This window comes from Primulina tabacum, chromosome 8, assembly GCF_025594145.1.
Source record: "Primulina tabacum isolate GXHZ01 chromosome 8, ASM2559414v2, whole genome shotgun sequence".
In the NCBI taxonomy this organism is placed as follows: Eukaryota; Viridiplantae; Streptophyta; class Magnoliopsida; order Lamiales; family Gesneriaceae; genus Primulina; species Primulina tabacum.
Window position 1 is genome coordinate 10882558 of NC_134557.1, and position 17198 is coordinate 10899755.

The 17198-nt window shown below is 38.1% G+C and overlaps 1 protein-coding gene across 1 annotated transcript; it reads right to left on the reverse strand.

Annotated features, from left to right (window-relative positions):
* LOC142554565 (uncharacterized) lies at positions 1 to 711 on the reverse strand. Its single transcript, XM_075665227.1, has 2 exons — positions 519 to 711; positions 1 to 410 (listed from the first exon to the last, which is right to left on the reverse strand). The coding sequence occupies exons 1-2, from the start codon at positions 709 to 711 to the stop codon at positions 1 to 3; spliced, it is 603 nt and encodes a 200-aa protein (XP_075521342.1).
* Positions 712 to 17198: the final 16487 nt, after the last annotated feature.

Genomic DNA, 17198 nt, shown 5'->3' on the forward strand with positions numbered 1-17198 from the left:
CTAATTGACAGCCATTTCTACCATTGGAGTCGGTGCTTCGCAAGCATCTTGAATCGGTGCACTAAGATCACGTTCATCTTCGATTATCATATTGTGCATTATAATACATGCTTTCATTATATCATTCAAATGATTTTTCTTCCAACCACGTGCTGGAAATGTAACAATCGCAAATTGTGATTGGAGAACGCAAAATGCACGCTCCACATCTTTCATGCATGACTCTTGTTTCATCACAAAATACTGCTTCTTTGAACCACGCTGATCATAGATAGTTTGCACAATAGTTGACCATTTCGGATAAATACTATCAGCTAAATAATATCCAGTGTCATATTCTTTTGTTCCAATAGTATAATGAGCTGGAGGAGCAATTCTTTGTACAAAATTGGAAAATAGACTGGAAGAATCTAAAACATTTATATCATTATTGGTTCAAGGCATACCAAAATATGCATGCCATATCCAAATATCGTAATCAGCTACCGCATCTAAAATGATTGTTGGAGAATCAATACAATCTGCATATTGTCCCGCCCAAGCCGTGGGGCGATTTTTCCACCTCCAATGCATATAGTCGAGACTTCCCAACATTCCAGGAAAACCTCGTTGTTTGCCAATATAGAGAAGTCTGGCAACATCATTGGCAGTAGGTGATCTCAAGTACTGCTCCGCAAAAACTTCCACTATAGCTCGACAAAAGCGTTGCATACACTGAATTGCAGTAGATTCTTCCTATTTGGATGTATTCATCAGTAGCATCAGCAGGTAAGCCATATGCTAGCATTCTAAATGAAGCAGTTGCTTTTTGATTAGTCGATAGACCAAGACGTCCCAAACTATCACCTCTTTGTGTGAAATAAACATTGTGATTCTTTACGACATCTACTATCCGAAGAAAAAGATTTCGAGACATTTGAAATCTTCGTCGGAACATTGCTTCATTATAGACTGGATTCTCAGCAAAATAGTCGTTAAACAACTTTTGATCAGCAATTTAACGTTCGCGTCGGATGACTATGTGACCTGGAATTGACCCTCCGTATGTGACTTCTTGTTCTTGTTGGATGATGCAGGCAACAACTAAATCTTGTTCTCGAGCTATATTTGACAGTATTGCTCTTCTTTTATTTTCAAAGTTTTCAACAAATTGAATATCATCTTCATTATCTGACAACGAAGATGAGCTAGATGAGTTTGCATCAGATAGAGAATTTGGATTCATTTTTAATTTAGAAAGAAGGTAAAATATGTATGAAAGTATGATACTATAGTTACATTATATAGATGTCTTGTAGATGCATTTTGAACCGGTAGATTTGCTTTTGACTGGTAGATGAGTTTTGACTGGTAGATGAGTTTGGACTGGTAGATTCGCTTTTGATTGGCAGTTGAGTTTGGACTGGTAGATGGGTTTTGACTGGTAGCTGAGTTTGGACTGGTAGACGAGTTTCACTGGTAGATGAGTTTGGACTGGTAGCTGAGTTTTGACTGGTCGATGAGTTTTGACTGGGAGATGAATTTGGACTGGTAGATGAGTTTTGACTGAAGATACGTTTTGACTGGTAGATGAGTTTGGACTGGTAGATGAGTTTTGACTGGTAGATGAGTTTTGACTTGTAGATGAGTTTGGACTTGTAGCTGAGTTTGGACTGGTAGATGAGTTTTGACTGGTAGATGAATTTGGACTGGTAGATGCACTTTTGACTGGTAAGTCACCTTGCCACTGTAAATAAACTTCTTGTTGGTTGATTAAATCATAAACATTACAATCTACAACAAAAAAATCTCATTGTCCAAAGAAATTCAATGGACTCCACTTTCCGAACAACCAATTACGCTATTGAAGAAGATAAACTCATGTCTCATGTTTATCTTGACGTTTCGCAAAATCATATCATCGGTATAAACCAATCCAAAGAACGATTTTGGAGTCGGATTGAAGAAGCTTTCAATGTCGGCAAATTGAATAACATGCAAGTACGTAATATCAGATTATTGCAATGTCTCATGCAAGTTATCATCCGCGATGTTAGAAAATTATGTGGATATATGTGTTAGTATAATTGAAAAGTTGAAGCCGAGTGGCACATCTGAAGAAGATATTGTAAGTATTTATTTTTATATTCACATGAATACTCTAAGTCTATTTTTTATACGAGTAACATATTTTTGTGCAGTTGAACATGTCAAAGGATTTAATGATGCAAGACAAAAATTTCACCAAAGGATTCAAGTTTGATCATGTTTGGTCTACAATGAAAGATATGAAGAAATTTTCGGCCAACGACAGTGCACCGATACCAGTATCCAAACAACATGTCACAAATTTGGATTCATCACAATCGGATACTCAAGAACCAGAATCTCCAATATCAGGTTCCCGTGCAATAAATTCATTTTCAGTTAATTTAAGCTGTAAGGCCCGAGATGATATCAATTTTATGAGACCCCGAAAAGAAAATATTATTGATGGTATTTTTGTAATTAAGTTGAAAAATAATTGATTTAAATTTGATGGCAATTTCGTAATTATTGGGGGCTGAATTGCAAATAATGAAAAGTTGAGGGGCTAAAGTGCAATTAGCACTTGAGTGGACACTTGTCACATCATGCATGCCATAGATATTCACTTTCCTTCAGCAAGAACCGAGCCCAATTCTCCGAGAAATCCCTTCAACTTTAGTTTGTTGTGATTTGTGATTTCGTGTGATCCGTATATCAGAAATTAAATCTGGACACAGTACCGTACTCCTCTCGTCTACAGCTACAACTGGACGTAAGTTTTATTGAGTTCTGTTATCATTTGAAATTATGATATTGGAGAAATTATTATTTGATCATTATTATGTGTTCTGGGAATACTACACATCATAGAATCGAAATCGGATTAAAGAACAGATTGATTATGGAATTGTTATGATTTTCTGATTATATTGATTGAGATTGGACAGATTTGAATTATGGAGTGATTAAAAATTGTACAGATATGAGTTATGATTTGTAATTGATATCTGTTGATATTGTATTGACGGGGATATCGGGATTGTGCCGTTATGCCGTTGATTTGAATTAAATCCAGATTAATCAGATTCAGTGTCGAATTGAGAATGGAATATTGATATTATTATTCTCGATATGTCATTTCAGATTTACAGAGACAGTCTTGAGTTCAGAACTTCCGTTTCTTCAGATCGAGACTACAAACGAAAGGTATAAGTCAATGTGGTACTGGGAGATCGACTCAAGTAGGATATACTTGAGTTTTCCTATATCACATACTTCTTATTATTTTGTTCATTGCTTTGACTTGATATGCTTGTTCTATGGATGTATAGAAAGCAGATATTAGTCGAGTGATCTTGTGACAGAAGGGCCTGATAGTGGTGGGATCGCCATGGGCACATTGCACGATGTCACAAGATAGTGTATTGGCGATAGTGCCACAGTCTGTGACGGATAGGTCAAGACACTGGATGTTTGGTTATATCGACGTGGATAGAATCGGAGTTTCTTCTATTACTGTTGGTCGATATAGGAATACCAACGTCTGGAAACCAGGAACCCTAGACTAGGATTGAGTCTAGTCTGAGTCGTGGAGTCACGAGCATTTTCGACAGTTTTATATTGATTATGTTTCAGATTTTGATACATATTGCTGTTATCTGTCCATACTTTTATGTTTATCATATGATTGCATGTTCGTTGATTTATACTTGGATTATATTCTCACCGGAATTATCCGGCTGTTGTCGTGTTTGTATGTGTGCATGACAACAGGTGGGACAGGATCAGGGTCGAGGAGATGACGAGAGATCATGAATAGAGTGGAGACCACAGACTTTGACGTTGCTGTAGATAGAGTTTGAACACTTGATAGCTAGTTGTTGAACTTTTGTCTGTATTGAATGTATGTTGTACAAGACTTGTACCTCATGTTATACTGATATGTATACTAGTATGATTTCCATTACGTTCCGCATTAAAAAAAAAAATTAGACCATGTTTATTATAATTGATTAAATGGTCTCAATGACGATTATTAACTTGATTAGCGTCCAGGTCCCCACAACATGTGGTATCAGAGCGATAGATCCTTTAGATTGAGATAGAAGAGCTAGTGAGCGGGGTAGATTGAGTTTTCTTTCCTGCTTTTGATTGCTATCACGTTCTACTGCTTTATAATGCATGTTTATCTGTTTATCTGACTTGATTTGGAAATATGCGTTATTGAGAATGAATCATAATCGATTCTTGATCAGAGGTAAGATGATCAGAAAGGGATTGAAACAGATGTGTTTTAGTTGATTGCTAACCCTTTTGATAATCAGATATGCCTCCCCGACGAATCCCAGAACAGGGCAGTACTTCGAATCCTCCGATGGATGTGACAGCAACACCTATGGAAACACTATTGAAGAGATTTCAGTCAATTCATCCACCGACTCTGAAGGGTACTGAGACTTCAGTTGATTGCGAGAGTTGGTTAGATGACATTGAGATGATGTTTGACTCCTTGGATTATACAGATGAGCGGAGAGTGAAACTGATTGGGCACCAATTACATGACGTTGCAAAGAATTGGTGGCTCACAACAAAGAGGGCATTGGAGCATCGAGGTACAGTGATTACTTGGAAAGTGTTTAGAACTGAATTCTATCAAAGATTCTTTCCAGTGTCGTATAGAAAGGACAAAGGTGCAGAGTTTGCGAACTTGAGACAGGGTCAGCTGAACATTGAAGAGTATGTGGCCAAGTTCTCTACCCTACTGCGATTTGCTCCACACGTGGCTGAGAATGAAGAAGCTGTTGCGGATCAGTTTATCAATGGCCTGAATCCTGACATATTTACATTCGTAAACAGCAGGCGACCAAACAACTTTGCTGATGCCTTGAACCGAGCAAAGGGAGCTGAAGCTGATCTGATTAGACAGAAAGGAGCTTCGTATGTTGCACCAGCACCGAGATCACAGCAACCATCCTCAGCTCAGTTTCCACAACCCCCTCCCAGATTTGAGAGTGGCAGTAGCAGTAGAAGGAAAGATCAGTTTAAAGCTCGAGGGAAACAGTTCAAGAGATCTGGAAGCAGTTCATCCAATTCTAGTGGTTCGAGACAGACCGGTCAGGGCCAGAGTTATACGGGAGCTTATTGCAGCACTTGTGGGAGGGAGACATTCTACAGAACAGTGCAGAGGAGTATTTGGCAGTTGCCGTATTTGCAGACAACAGGGACATTTTGCTAGAGTATGTCCACAGAGAGGTTCTCAGGGATCCCAGGGTGCCAGGATCATCTGGATCAGTAGCTCAGACTTGTAGACGACCACCATCTACAGTTCACTCATTCCAACCAACACCATCTACCCAGTCACAGCAGAGGCCAGGAGGAAGCCAGACAGTTATCCAGCCTCCTAGACAGCAGCCAAAGTGTTCGCTTTGACTGAAGAACAGGCTCAGGACGCGCCTGATGATGTTGTTGCAGGATAACTGTTTTATTTCTTGTTATCCTGCATATGTATTGATTGATATTGGTGCATCTCATACATTCATATCTGAGAGATTTGCATTGATGCACGCATTGCCTGTTGAGTCCCTATCTGCTGTAGTGTCTGTCTCTTCTCCTTTGGGGACAGGTCTGATATCAGTGACATCTGTTAGATCTTGTATACTACGGTATGATGAGCATGAGATTGAGTTAGATTGCATTGTACTTTGGTTGTCTGATTTTGATTGTATTATCGGTATCGATATGTTGACCAAGTACAGAGCTACTGTTGATTGTTTCCATAAGATTGTTAGATTCAGACCTGAGATGGCTGAGGAGTGAAAATTTTACGGTAAGAGTTCTAGATCTAGGATTCCTTTGATATCTGCTATGTCTATGACTCGATTATTGCAGAAAAAAGCGGAGGGATTTCTTGTCTATTCAGTTGATTTACTGAAATCGAGCCCATCATTGGCTGATTTGCCGGTGGTATGCGAGTTCGCAGATGTTTTCCCCGACGAGATTCCGGGATTGCCTCCAGTCAGAGAGATAGATTTCAGTATCGAATTGGTACCAGGTACAGTTCCGATTTCTAGAGCTCCGTACAGAATGGCATCAATTGAACTGAAAGAATTGAAAGAGCAGTTGGAGGATTTACTGGCCAAGGGTTACATCAGACCGAGTGTTTCTCCTTGGGGTGCTCCAGTACTGTTTGTGCGGAAGAAAGACGATTCAATGAGACTCTGCATTGACTACCGGCAACTGAACAAGGCTACGGTAAAGAATAAATATCCATTGCCTCGTATAGATGATTTGTTTGATCAGTTGCAGGGTTCTTCTGTATATTCCAAGATCGATCTGAGATCTGGATATCATCAGCTGAGAGTCAGAGATTCTGATAACTCGAAGACAGCGTTCAGAACCAGGTATGGACACTATGAGTTTATTGTCATGCCGTTCGGTTTAACCAATGCTCCAGCTGTATTTATGGGTCTGTTGAACCGTGTGTTTCAGAAGTATCTGGATGAGTTTGTGATTATTTTCATCGATGATATTTTGATTTATTCAAAGAATATGATTGAGCATTCTGAACATTTGAGGATTGTTTTGAGAATTCTGAGGGCTGAGAGATTATATGCCAAACTGTCGAAATGTGAATTCTGGTTGAGACAGGTTGTATTTCTAGGTCATATCATATCTGAAGATGGTATATCAGTTGATCCCAGCAAGGTTGAGGCTGTGATTTCTTGGCCGAGACCGACATCAGTGTCAGAGATTCGCAGTTTTATGGGTTTGGCAGGATATTACCGTCGGTTTATTAAAGATTTCTCGAGCATTGCCAAACCGATTACTCAGTTAACTCAGAAGAATGCTCCGTTTGTGTGGTCAGAAGACTGTGAATCCAGTTTTCTGGAATTGAAGAAAAGATTGACCAGTGCATCGATACCGACTATCCCCTCAGGTACTGGTGGATTTGTTGTTTATTGTGACGCTTCTCACAGAGGTTTGGGTTGTGTGTTGATGCAGCGAGGGCATGTGATTGCTTATGCCTCGAGACAGCTGAAGCCACACGAGACTCGCTACCCAATTCATGATCTTGAATTGGCAGCCATTGTATTTGCTTTGAAGATATGGCGACACTACCTCTACGATGAAAAATTTGAAATTTATTCTGATCACAAAAGTTTGAAATATCTGTTTTCACAATCAGAACTGAATATGAGACAGCGAAGATGGCTGGATTTACTGAAAGACTTTGATTGTGAAATCAAATACTATCCGGGAAAGTCCAATGCAGCAGCGGATGCACTGAGTCGAAAGGTATGCTCCTTATCCTTATCGACGATAGGTGTTTCGAATTTGATAGAAGATTGCTGTTTGTCTGGATTGGTATTTGAGACAGATTGCCAACCGTTGAGATTATATACGATTCAAGCTGAACCAGAGCTGATTTTGAGAATTAAAGCGGCTCAGAAAGTTGATCAGAATGTGCAGCATTCGATATCGATGGTCAGAGCTGGTCAACAGTCAGAGTATCAGGTACGTGACAGTGTACTGTATGTAAATAATCGTCTTGTTGTGCCAGATGTTTCAGAGTTGAGACAGCGGATATTGACAGAAGCGCACAGCAGTCGTTTTAAGCATTCATCCTGGTGACAGAAAGATGTACAATGACTTGAAGACACAATTTTGGTGGAAACAGATGAAATCTGATGTCACAGAGTTTGTGTCAAAGTGTCTGAATTGCCAATAGGTGAAAAAGGAAAGAAAGAAACCAGGAGGTCTACTGCACAGTTTATCGATTCCTGAATGGAAATGGGATCACATTTTCATGGATTTTGTGACGCAGTTACCGAAATCCTCCAGAAGTTGTGATGCGATTTGGGTCGTGATTGATCGATTGACCAAATCTGCATGTTTTATTTCATACAAGATGACATACAGACATGACCAGATGACCGATATTTATGTCAGGGAAGTGGTCAGATTGCACGGAGTGCCAAAGTCGATTGTTTCAGACCGTGATCCTCGGTTCACTTCGCACTTATGGCAGAGTTTACAGCAGACTCTAGGTACGAAGTTACATCTGAGTACCGCATATCATCGACAGACCGACGGATAGTCAGAGCGGACGATCCAGACATTGGAGGATATGCTGAGAGCTGCAGTGCTTGATTTTAGCACTGGATGGCAAGATGCATTGCCACTTTGTGAATTTTCGTACAACAACAGCTATCAGACGAGTATTGAGATGGCTCCTTTCGAAGCGTTGTACGGAAAGAAGTGTCGATCCTCTCTTTATTGGGATGATATCTCTGAAGTTCCTGAGATTGGACCTGATATGATCAGAGATATGACAGAGAAAGTGAACTGATTCAGAAAAAAATGAAGTCAGCACAGGACAGACAAGCCAAATATGCCAACATTCGACGCAGACCTTTGGTATTTGAGGCAGAAGACAGAGTATTTTTGAATATTTCACCTTTCAGAGGAGTTGTCAGATTTGGCAAGAAAGGGAAGTTGTCTCCACGATACGTTGGTCTGTATGAGATTCTTGAGAGGATAGGAGATCGTGCCTATCGACTGGCATTACCGCCTTCATTGTCAAGGATACATGATGTCTTTCATGTATCTATGCTGCGGAAGTATCTCCCCGATGATTCTCATATTATTCAGCCAGACGAGGCCGAGCTTGATGAATCTCTGAGTTACGTTGAAAAGCCGATACAGATTATTGATCGTAAAGAAAAGAAACTCAGAACAAAGACCATCCCACTTGTGAAAGTTCAGTGGACTCGTCATGGCATTGAAGAAGCTACTTGGGAGACTGAATCAGATATGAGACAGGAATTCCCAGAGTTATTCCACTGATGTGAGTTTACTATTTTAGTTTCTGTTATTTCTGGTTTGATTGCCTGTGATATGATTGCTTGAAATTTCGAGGACGAAATCGTGTCTCAGAGGGGGAGAATTGTAAGGCCCGAGATGTTATCAATTTTATGAGACCCCAGTGGAAAAATAATTGATTTAAATTTGATGGCAATTTCGTAATTATTGGGGGCCGAATTGCAAATAGTGAAAAGTTGAGGGGCTAAAGTGTAATTAGCACTTGAGTGGACACTTGTCACATCATGCATGCCATAGATATTCACTCTCCTTCAGCAAGAACCGAGCCCAATTCTCCGAGAAATCCCTTCAACTTTAGTTTGTTGTGATTTGTGATTTCGTGTGATCCGTATATCAGAAATTAAATCTGGACACAGTACCGTACTCCTCTCGTCGACAGCTACAACTGGACGTAAGTTTAATTGAGTTCTGTTATCATTTGAAATTATGATATTGGAGAAATTATTATTTGATCATTATTATGTGTTCTGGGAATACTACACATCATAGAATCGAAACCGGATTGAAGAACAGATTGATTATGGAATTGTTATGATTTTCTGATTATATTGATTGAGATTGGACATATTTGAATTATGGAGTGATTACAAATTGTAGGAGATATGAGTTATGATTTGTAATTGATATCTGTTGATATTGTATTGACGGGAATATCGGGATTGTGCCGTTATGCCGTTGATTTGAATTAAATCCAGATTAATCAGATTCAGTGTCGAATTGAGAATGGAATATTGATATTATTATTCTCGATATGTCATTTCAGATTTACAGAGACAGTCTTGAGTTCAGAACTTCCGTTTCTTCAGATCGAGACTACAAACGAAAGGTATAAGTCAATCTGGTACTGGGAGATCGACTCAAGTAGGATATACTTGAGTTTTCCTAAATCACATACTTCTTATTATTATGTTCATTGCTTTGACTTGATATGCTTGTTCTATGGATGTATAGAAAGCAGATATTAGTCGAGTGATCTTGTGACAGAAGGGCCTGATAGTGGTGGGATCGCCATGGGCACATTGCACGATGTCACAAGATAGTGTATTGGCGATAGTGCCACAGTCTGTGACGGATAGGTCAAGACACTGGATGTTTGGTTATATCGACGTGGATAGAATCGGAGTTTCTTCTATTACTGTTGGTCGATATAGGAATACCAACGTCTGAAAACCGGGATTCCTAGACTAGGATTGAGTCTAGTCTGAGTCGTGGAGTCACGAGCATTTTCGACAGTTTTATATTGATTATGTTTCAGATTTTGATACATATTGCTGTTATCTGTCCATGCTTTTATGTTTATCATATGATTGCATGTTCGTTGATTTATACTGTGATTATATTCTTACCGGAATTATCCAGCTGTTGTCGTGTTTGTATGTGTGCATGACAACAGGTGGGACAGGATCAGGATCGAGGAGATGACGAGAGATCATGAATAGAGTGGAGACCACGGACTTTGACGTTGCTGTAGATATGGTTTGAATACTTGATAGCTAGTTGTTGAACTTTCGTCTGTATTGAATGTATGTTGTACAAGACTTGTACCTCATGTTATACTGATATGTATACTAGTATGATTTCCATTACGTTCCGCATTTAAAAAAAAATTAGACCCTGTTTATTATAATTGATTAAATGGTCCCAATGACGATTATGAACTTGATTAGTGTCCGGGTCCCCACATAAGCGGTGATGGAAATGCAGGTGGAACTCATCTCAACGACCTCTTGGAGTGAAAAAATCCAAATTAAAGAAAAAAGAGAAGAAAATGTTTCGGATTTAATTTCTACGATGAAGTAAGGACATCGCGAGCTTATCAATGTGTTGCAAAAGGGATCGAAAGATATGCAACAAAATTATGATATTAAGCTGTTAGCATTGCAAAATGAGAAAAAAAAAACTAGAAATTTGACGACAACATATAGAATTGGCTAAAATTCAAGAGGAGAATAAAGTTTTGTACATGGATCTAAGCACAATTGGCGATCCAGTAATGCGTCAAATTGTTCAAAATGAACGAGCAAGAATTATGCAAATAAGAGATGCAGAATGTCGTCAACATGAGAGCAGCGCATTTGAAAAATATTTTGGTGATTTTGGATGATCTGGATCCGGATCCGGATCCGAATCCGATTTTCCAAATTATTGATTATTTAGTTTGTTTATCTTTTATTATATTTACATTTAAAATATTTGAATTCGAATTCGTATTTCTATTTTAACTGTGTACTTGAATATTTAAATATTATTCAATAAATTTGTGTATTAGATGTTTAATTAAAATTATTTTAAAATATATTTATAAATTTATATAATTAAATATTTTTAATTTTTATGATTAAATATCTAATTATTAAAATAATAAAATAAATATTATTTAAATATATCTAATTATTAACTTAATATAATAATAATATCATATTATTATATAAATAAATATTTATAATTTAAAAAAAAAGTAAATTTCCCTGAGCCAAGGCGCAAAGGGAATTGGAGCTGTGCTATTACAGTTCCCATTGGAGAAGGCCCCTGCGCCAAAAATGGCGTGAAACGCCATTTTGGCGTGGCATTAACAAGTGTGTATGCCATCTCTTTTTAATGGATACCAAACTATTCTAGATTTTAGGAAAGAATCCATCTTGTAAATGTCTACTAAGGATCTACTGGATTAATCACTTTTATTCAATCTCCTAATCAAGTCCAAGATCAAATATTGGATTTCTCTTCTAATTCGCACTAAAGAATATATAATAAATTAGTGTTTGAGATTAATCATCGGTGGCGGTGCAGTGGCGCACGCTGGTCACTATGTTGGTGATCGATCGGTATCGTCCAACAAGGGAGTTGGCCGAGTGATATTGGTGAGAAGAGACAGATGGATGGAAAATCGAATACTATTTTCTCTTGTGTTGTGCGTTATCAATTTTTATAACTCATGCATATAAGACAAGCTTCTCAACTATTCTTGAATTCTCCTTCATATAAGATTATGAGATTTTCCATTGTCAAATTTGTTCATATTTGTCTTATCAACTTTTGATATGATTTGATATAATTAAATAACTAATTGATCAATTTCAAACTCTTCTAGAATATTTCATTAAAATTTTACACAATAGTCAAAACTGCTTAATTAATATTTAATTAACACATTATGAGTTTATTAATTAAAAATTATGATTTTATCATAATAACGATCGACGTTCAGACAATGCCAATATGATGATGGTACAAATCTCCTTATTATAATGAAAATCAGAAATTTTGAAGGAAAAAAAAATTTACTGATTCATTTTGGCAACTGGCTATTTTAGAATTCTTTTACTAAATCATGCAGTTATACTTTCCTCACTTATTTAGCAATCAAGCTAACTCCCACAACTTTCAAATATGAAATCCACTTATAATGTCACGCCTCGAGCCCGGTCCCACGCCTGCGTGACTGCACAATTGGCCACTATAGCAATTACTTCGTATTCGTCCTCTCTTTACGAAAATGATTGACTCAAGCTGCTATAAAAGTCCATTGTAAGCCATTATAAACTCATTTTAAATCTGACATTTTTAAGATGTGAGACAAGGGTATCACAATCACCCCTCCTTCAGAACGCGATGTCCTCGTCGCGGCATGACCCCTTGATCCACCAGCACCGAGAATCTAGAGATGGCTCCTACAGGTTCAAGAGGTGGCTCTCGTCATGTAGCACTTTGCCCTACAGGTCCAAGAGATGGCTCCCATGCACGTAGCACTTTGCCCCGCATAGCAGCTATTTCTCGGTGTTCCATGCCGGTGACCGGCTCTGATACCATTCTGTCACGTCCCGAGCCCGGGTCCACGCCTGCGTGACTGCACAATGAGCCCCCATAACAACTACTTTGTATTCGTAATCGCTTTACGAAAATGATTAACCTAAGTTGCTATAAAAGTCAATTGTAAGCCATTATAAACTCATTATAAATATTTTATTTTTAAGATATGGGACAAGGGTATCACATATAAACTCTTTTATAAGCAATATATTTGATCTCTATCAAACTAAGACATCAAATTCAATTCTTTGAATTTGACTATCTCAACAGGAACACATAATTCAATATTTGAGTGACCCTAAATAGTTTAAAGATACAACTAACTGTGAATTCACAACTTCATGTGATTCGAGATAAAATATGTCCTTACTCATGTTTACCCTAATTAACATCAATCTTTTCATCAACTATTTGATTAAGAACGTCAGAATTCACGCCTGGTTGCACCCATCGGACCATGGTAAGAGCATCTTGTTTCATCGCCTCATAATCTCCTAGGTATTATTGATAGTTCCTGCAATAACTAGTAGGTTATGGTTAGTGTACAGTATCATCCCTTCAGCACATATATCCTGATCGAATCTACAATCATTAGTATATCAAGAGTTGTAAATTACTCAGATAACGATGTGATGTATCTTTGAGTAATCATATTGGCCTCTTATGCACAACTAAGAGAAAATCATTTCATAATGCACATGTCTTACTCTGGTCAAATATCCCCGGCACTATTAGCTCTATATCACATACGATATCCATATCTGTAGACGATCAGTGAATCCTCGACTACTTTGCATCGTCTCCTACGTATGTCGAAACTACATCCAATCTCATCACCTGATGACCTCATGAAGTCGATAAACGAATCCAAGTACAGTGCTAGTACATAGAGCCTCCATGTTGTCTCAGGTTAAAGGAACTAATGGTGTAAAACCAAAACCACGGACTAATCTATTCGATAAGTAATAACCACTTGGAAAGTTTGAAGGATAGTTGTCCATTGCCTCATCCAATGATCATCCATCTATATGAATGGATATCTTCTTGTTCTTACTGATGAAATGTGGATAGATGTTAGTCTCGAGATTGAACAACATTTATCCTTGTTTTAGATTGATAAATCGACTAGGAACAAATTTGAATACACAATACATTTCCTAAGGAATTTCATGATCTGCTTTGCGAGATATACCTTGTGGGGACCCGGACGCTAATTCAATTCTTAATCATCATTAGGATCAATTTATTAATTCAAGTAATTTGGGTCATAAAAAAAATTTCTTTAATTGCGGAACGTAATGGAATCTAACTAATATACAGATTTGTATAATTAAAGTACAAGTCCTGTACAATCTACATTCAATAAAAACTAAGGTTTAACAACTAATTATCAAGTGTTCCACCCTATCTTTAATCCAAGTCCGTAGTCTCCACTCTAATCATGATCTCTCTCTCTTCTTGTCTTGACCCTGATCATGTCCCACCTGTTGTCATGCACACATACAAACAAGACAACAGCCGGATAACTCCGATGAAAATTATATTCCCAGTATAAATCATGTATACATGCCTTTCATATAAACAATATAAAAGCATGAATTAAACATTCATAACATGTATCACAATCAGAACATGAATCAAATATTCATCACATGTATTATAATCCTAAACATGAATCAATATCAAGAATAAATTATATTCTAACCATATACCATCATCGGGAACATAATTCCATATCAAGCAATGAATCACTCTCCGTGATTCTCAGACTCAGACTTGACTCAGTCCTAATCTAGGGATCCCGATCGGAATAAGAACATACACCCACCTACACTCCCGATCGGGGTGGTGGTATGTTCTTATTCACGGACTTTGGCTCTTTCCATATCGAACACCAGTAATAGAAGAAACTCCAATTCTATCCACTCCGATATAGCCAAACATCTGGTGTCTTGACCTAACCGTCACAGACTTTGGCATTTTCACCAATATCATATCCTGTGACAATGTGTAATGTGCCGGTGACGATTCCATCACTATCCGGCACTACTGTCACAAGATTACTCATTCACAATTAAGCGTATCCTCTTAATGACTCAGTACATAAATCAATAAATCAAAGTTATCAACCTCATACAATTGCAAATATCGATGCAATAAAATAAAGTATTTGATTTTGGGAAACTCAAGTCAATCGGACTCGAGTTGTGCAATCCCACATCAACATAAATTTATACCTTTGTCTTCGCGGTCTGACGAAGTCGAAGTCTCGAAGTCAAATCTGTCCATATCAATCTGAAATACAATATCGCATAGGCACAATCTCAATATGCAACTCAATTCAAAATCTATTCTGATCAATACTCAAATCAAACATAATATGATCAATATCGAATTAAGATACAATCTAATCCATATCGACGATATCACGATATAATTGAAATCACTACTGAATCTGATCAATATCAATTTACTGATGTTTCGACGGTATAACAATACAGTCTCGTTATCCCCGTCAATCTCAACATCACAGGTATAATATCAGAACTCATCATCAGTATCAGTACAACTCATAATCTGAATAACAATACAACTCTGATATCGAATCTTAATCAAATTAACTCCGAAAATCACAACAATTACATACACAGTTTGTTCTTCAATCTGACTGCAATTATACGATGTCTACGATATCAGAAACACCATATATGATTCATATTCAATTCTGACAATATCATAATTTCAAATCGTATCTAAACGTAACAAAACTTACGTCCAGTTGTAGCTGTCGTATTCATCACATGTATTATAATCCTAAACATGAATCAATATCAAGAATAAATTATATTCTAACCATATACCATCATCAGGAACATAATTCCATATCAAGCAATGAATCACTCTCCGTGATTCTCAGACTCAGACTCGACTCAGTCCTAATCTAGGGATCCCGATCGGAATAAGAACATACACCCACCTACACTCCCGATCGGGGTGGTGGTATGTTCTTATTCACGGACTTTGGCTCTTTCCATATCGAACACCAGTAATAGAAGAAACTCCAATTCTATCCACTTCGATATAGCCAAACATCTGGTATCTTGACCTAACCGTCACAGACTTTGGCATTTTCACCAATATCATATCCTGTGACAATGTGCAATGTGCCGGTGACGATTCCATCACTATCCGGCACTACTGTCACAAGATTACTCATTCACAATTAAGCGTATCCTCTTAATGACTCAGTACATAAATCAATAAATCAAAGGTATCAACCTCATACAATTGCAAATATCGATGCAATAAAATAAAGTATTTGATTTTGGGAAACTCAAGTCAATCGGACTCGAGTTGTGCAATCCCACATCAACATAAATTTATACCTTTGTCTTCGCGGTCTGACGAAGTCGAAGTCTCGAAGTCAAATCTGTCCATATCAATCTGAAATACAATATCGCATAGGCACAATCTCAATATGCAACTCAATTCAAAATCTATTCTGATCAATACTCAAATCAAACATAATATGATCAATATCGAATTAAGATACAATCTAATCCATATCGACGATATCACGATATAATTGAAATCACTACTGAATCTGATCAATATCAATTTACTGATGTTTCGACGGTATTACAATACAGTCTCGTTATCCCCGTCAATCTCAACATCACAGGTATAATACCAGAACTCATCATCAGTATCAGTACAACTCATAATCTGAATAACAATACAACTCTGATATCGAATCTCAATCAAATTAACTCCGAAAATCACAACAATTACATACACAGTCTGTTCTTCAATCTGACTTCAATTATACGATGTCTACGATATCAGAAACACCATATATGATTCATATTCAATTCTGACAATATCATAATTTCAAATCGTATCTAAACGTAACAAAACTTACGTCCAGTTGTAGCTATCGTCGCTAGGAACACGATACCGAAGTCGGATTACAATTCGAACGGACGGATTTCTCGCGAATTGAATTCTATGATTAAGACTTGAAAATCTCCCCAATCCTTCTCGGTTTTCCTTTTTCCTGTTCTGAAGGATTTGAAGACTCTTGTATACATATATATATACACGTTGCATGTAAGGGCAAGTGGCACTTCTTCATTCTGCATGACTCGCGCATATGCGCGCCCAAGCCCCGCGCATATGCACCGAGAGTTCTGTCCGAATATTTAGCAGCTCGCGCATATGCGCGTCCTCTATTCGCGCATATGCGCGAGACCTACTGTCTCGGCATTCTACCACTCGCGCATATGCGCGAGACCTACTGTCTCGGCATTCTACCACTCGCGCATATGCGCGACTTCACCCCGCGCATGTGCGCCCAACTCTCTGCCTCCCTCGCGCATGTGCGCGCAATGTTCTGTGATAGCTTCTTGGCTACTGGACACCTCGCGCATATGCGCGCCTTCACTCCGCGCATATGCGCGGGGTCTTCTGCCCGTTCCGTACATGTGTGCGCACTAGGT

Bases quoted from the DNA above. Each gene is read 5' to 3' on its own strand.
- LOC142554565 (XM_075665227.1), bottom strand. From the start codon at position 711: ATGCAACGCTTTTGTCGAGCTATAGTGGAAGTTTTTGCGGAGCAGTAC. The intron at 411-518 runs GTATTGATTCTC...TAAATGTTTTAG, and splicing joins GGCGGGACAATATGCAGATT to ATTCTTCCAGTCTATTTTCC.